Consider the following 3,334-nt stretch of genomic DNA (forward strand, 5'->3'; position numbering starts at 1 on the left):
ATATATATAATTTTTATTTTATTTTTTTATTTTTTTTACAGACAATTCAAGTTTAAAGTGTTGCCAATAGATGACACTGCTCAGGTTGATGTATCAGGTCCAGGTCTGACATCAGGGATGTGTGCCTGGCGTCCTCAAACATTTACTGTTGACTGCACCTGCACAAGAAAAGTTCCACAGTTTGTTGCCATAATGACACCAGATGGTATTACACCATATATTATATTAGATCACAACTACTAATTCAATATTTCAGTAACAAGTGTTAAGTTGCACCTTTTGTTCATCATTAAATAGGCTTGACTGAGACAATAGAGGTTGAAGACAATGGCGATTTGACATACACTGTGAACTACACTCCTTCAATGGAAGGGCTTCATTCTTTGATGATCAAATATGCTGAAGATGATTCCTTTTGCAGGTATGAGCATTGCATTCATGGGCACAAAATATGGATTAAATGCATAGGTTGTGTAATTTGATGCATGTTACTGTTCATTTACAGTCCTTTCCATTTTCACGTGTTGCCTGTGCCTAATTCTGATGATAAACACTGTGGAGGTAAAGGCTCAAGGAATGGTACTCCAGTTTTTGGATTGGGCTTAGAGGCGCAAGTGTGTGTAAACACTCCTCAGACCTTCACAATCAATGGCAGTAGCACTGGAGAGCCGCCAGAGACTGTAGCTGTTGTTACACCTGATGGTGAGAACGTAATGGAGAGGATGTATTATGTGGTGTTTACAACAGAATTTGACTCATTATTTCCCTTTGCAGGAAAAATTAAGCTATTAAATGCAAAAGACAATGGAGATGGAACGTACTTGGTGTCGTACTCCTCTTCTGCTGAAGGATCTCACTCAATTATGGTCAAATATACCAGTGATGATTCCTTTAGAAGGTAATTTTAGTGTGTAGCCACCCAATACGTGCATTCCATATCCACAGGTTCTTATTTCACGCTATCTTTCAGTCTTTTTAGGTTTCATGCAATACCTTCTCACTCTGGTAGCAGTGAGGAACTTTCGAGTCAGGAGGGAAGTGTCCACGCTAAGGCTCCTCAGATATTTGCTAATGGCTGCAGTGTGGCACAAGAGACTGTCACCACGGTGAAAGCTAACGCTCCGAACCGTGAGTTTGAAATATTGCTGCCATTTGCATGGCAGTATGTTTCATAGGGTAATCAATTACATGGGGTTTTTGCATGTAGGTTCAATCAGACTTGCAGGTGTGATGGACAACGAGGACAGAACTTGTGCACCAAATATGGAGGGCTGTAATTCCGTAATGGATAAGTACAGCAGTGAAGAGACTTTAAGAAGGTAAAATGGTAATTTAATGAGTCTGATTTATGTACAATTACCTGTAAGACATTTAGTCATTTCTAGAGATCTACTAGAAACATTTGGTGTTTTATTTGTGTCTCAGCCTCTCTGAGTTCCCGGAAGACTTGACAGATGAACATACAGAACCAAAGATTTGTGCTCCAATTCCTCAGTCGTTCAAAATCAACTGCAGTAAATCTGGGAAGCCCCCTGAGTGTGCGCTGATGATCACCCCCAACGGTGAGAATCGGCTTCTCTTGAAAGACGAATCAGATTTGTATTGCTGTATCTTGTGTAATTGTCAAAGCTTCATATCCACAGGAAAGACTGAACTGACAGAGGTTAAAGAAAACGCAGATGGGACTTACTCTGTTAAATATTCTCCAACCATAGAAGGTCTTCATTCCTTGATGGTCAAATATGCTGATGATGAGTCATATTGCAAGTAAGAAAGAATGTGTTTTTTATCTGAAATAATTAAAAACAAAAGTAAAATATATATATTTTTTGTAGTTATTAACACTTTTTATTTGAGTAAAAACAGTTTTTATAAATACTATTGTAATAAAATATAATGTTTGTAATATTAATAATAATTGTTGTTATATTAATAACATTATTATTGCTGTTATTTATTCTTATTATTATTATTTATTGTTGTTGTGAATTTGTATTATTTATTAAAATAACTCCGAATTTTATTAAATGTAATTAAAATAACAGTAATAACAAAATTAACACATTTTACCTCAATAGTAGTGTTTATTTAAAAAAAAACATTTATTTTACTACAATAAAATAATAATGATGACCAATAATAATAATAATTTAGTACAATAAAACTGTTAATAACAACGACAGAAACAGCTTTAAAATAATTTTAAAGTCTTTCATATTACTTGCTTTTCAGTCCTCTGAGATTCCATGTACTGCCTCACTCTGCTATGAAGGATCAACATGTAACTAATACAACTGAAGTTTGTGGTGGACAATTAAAGGAAGATGTCTGTGCTCAAATTCCTCAGACTTTCACAACTTGCTGCAACACTAGTGAGGCCCCGGAGATTGACCTTATGAAAGCCGATGGTGAGCCCCTGATTATATGATCTGTATGGAAGTCATCAGATATTGACACAGAAACCTTGTTTACTGTGGTATTGATTTTGCAGGCAGTACAAAACTTGTTGAAGTGTTAAGTAATGAGAACAAGATCAGTGCTGCAAAACACACGCCCTCCACTGAAGGCTCTCACTCCTCAGCTGTCAGAAATCCCAGTGAGGAGGATTTTCAAAGGTAAGATGGCCATTTCAGTCCATACTCGAAGCCTGAGGGCGCTCTCGCGCAGAAAGTCGTACGTGGAAATTCCTAATATGGACAAAAGCGTCCAGCTATGGCTGTATGAAAACAGCTGTTTTCACAGAAAAACAGAAATGTTTGGAAGCATGAAGACATTAAACATACGATTGCGACAATATATGGTTTATTTGTGTTTGTCAAGTCATCTCCAGGTAATAAATAATGTATATGAACAATGCAGTGCTAATCGACGTAGCATTTATTACAGTATAGAAACTATTCTGCCTTATGTTATAAAAAAGTGTTTGTAGTATATAAACAAATCATTATTATTTGTTATTGTCCAGCAGTTATCTGATTTCTAAGCCAATTAAAGGCTAGAAATTAGAGAAAAATGTAAGTTGCCTATACACTACCAGTCAAAAGTTTTTGAACAGTAATATTTTTAATGTTTTTTAAAGAAGTCTCTTCTGTTCACCAAGCCTTCATTTAGTTGATCCAAAGTACAGCAAAACAGTAAAATTTTTAAATATTTTTACTAGGCTATTTAAAATAACTGTTTTCTATTTGAATATATTTTAAAATATAATTTATTGTGATTTCAAAGCTACATTTTTAGCATCATTACTCCAGTCACACGATCCTTCAGAAATCATTCTGATATTCTGATTTGCTGCTCAAAAAACATTTATTATTATTATGATGTTGAAAACAGC

At 35.1% G+C, this 3,334-nt stretch overlaps 1 protein-coding gene across 1 annotated transcript; it reads left to right on the forward strand.

Moving 5' to 3' along the window:
- Nucleotides 1-93: 93 nt before the first annotated feature.
- LOC107684440 (filamin-C-like) lies at nt 94-2,615 on the forward strand (the record flags this gene model as incomplete). Its single annotated transcript, XM_016480691.1, has 9 exons — nt 94-205; nt 298-421; nt 506-898; nt 980-1,128; nt 1,208-1,319; nt 1,426-1,562; nt 1,644-1,767; nt 2,233-2,408; nt 2,492-2,615. Coding segments are annotated over exons 1-9 (1,427 nt in total), but the record flags the coding sequence as incomplete, so codon positions are not given.
- Between the last annotated feature and the right edge of the window lie 719 nt (nt 2,616-3,334).

Source organism: Sinocyclocheilus anshuiensis, unplaced genomic scaffold (assembly GCF_001515605.1).
Source record: "Sinocyclocheilus anshuiensis isolate Anshui unplaced genomic scaffold, SAMN03320099.WGS_v1.1 scaffold505, whole genome shotgun sequence".
Lineage (NCBI taxonomy): Eukaryota > Metazoa > Chordata > Actinopteri > Cypriniformes > Cyprinidae > Sinocyclocheilus > Sinocyclocheilus anshuiensis.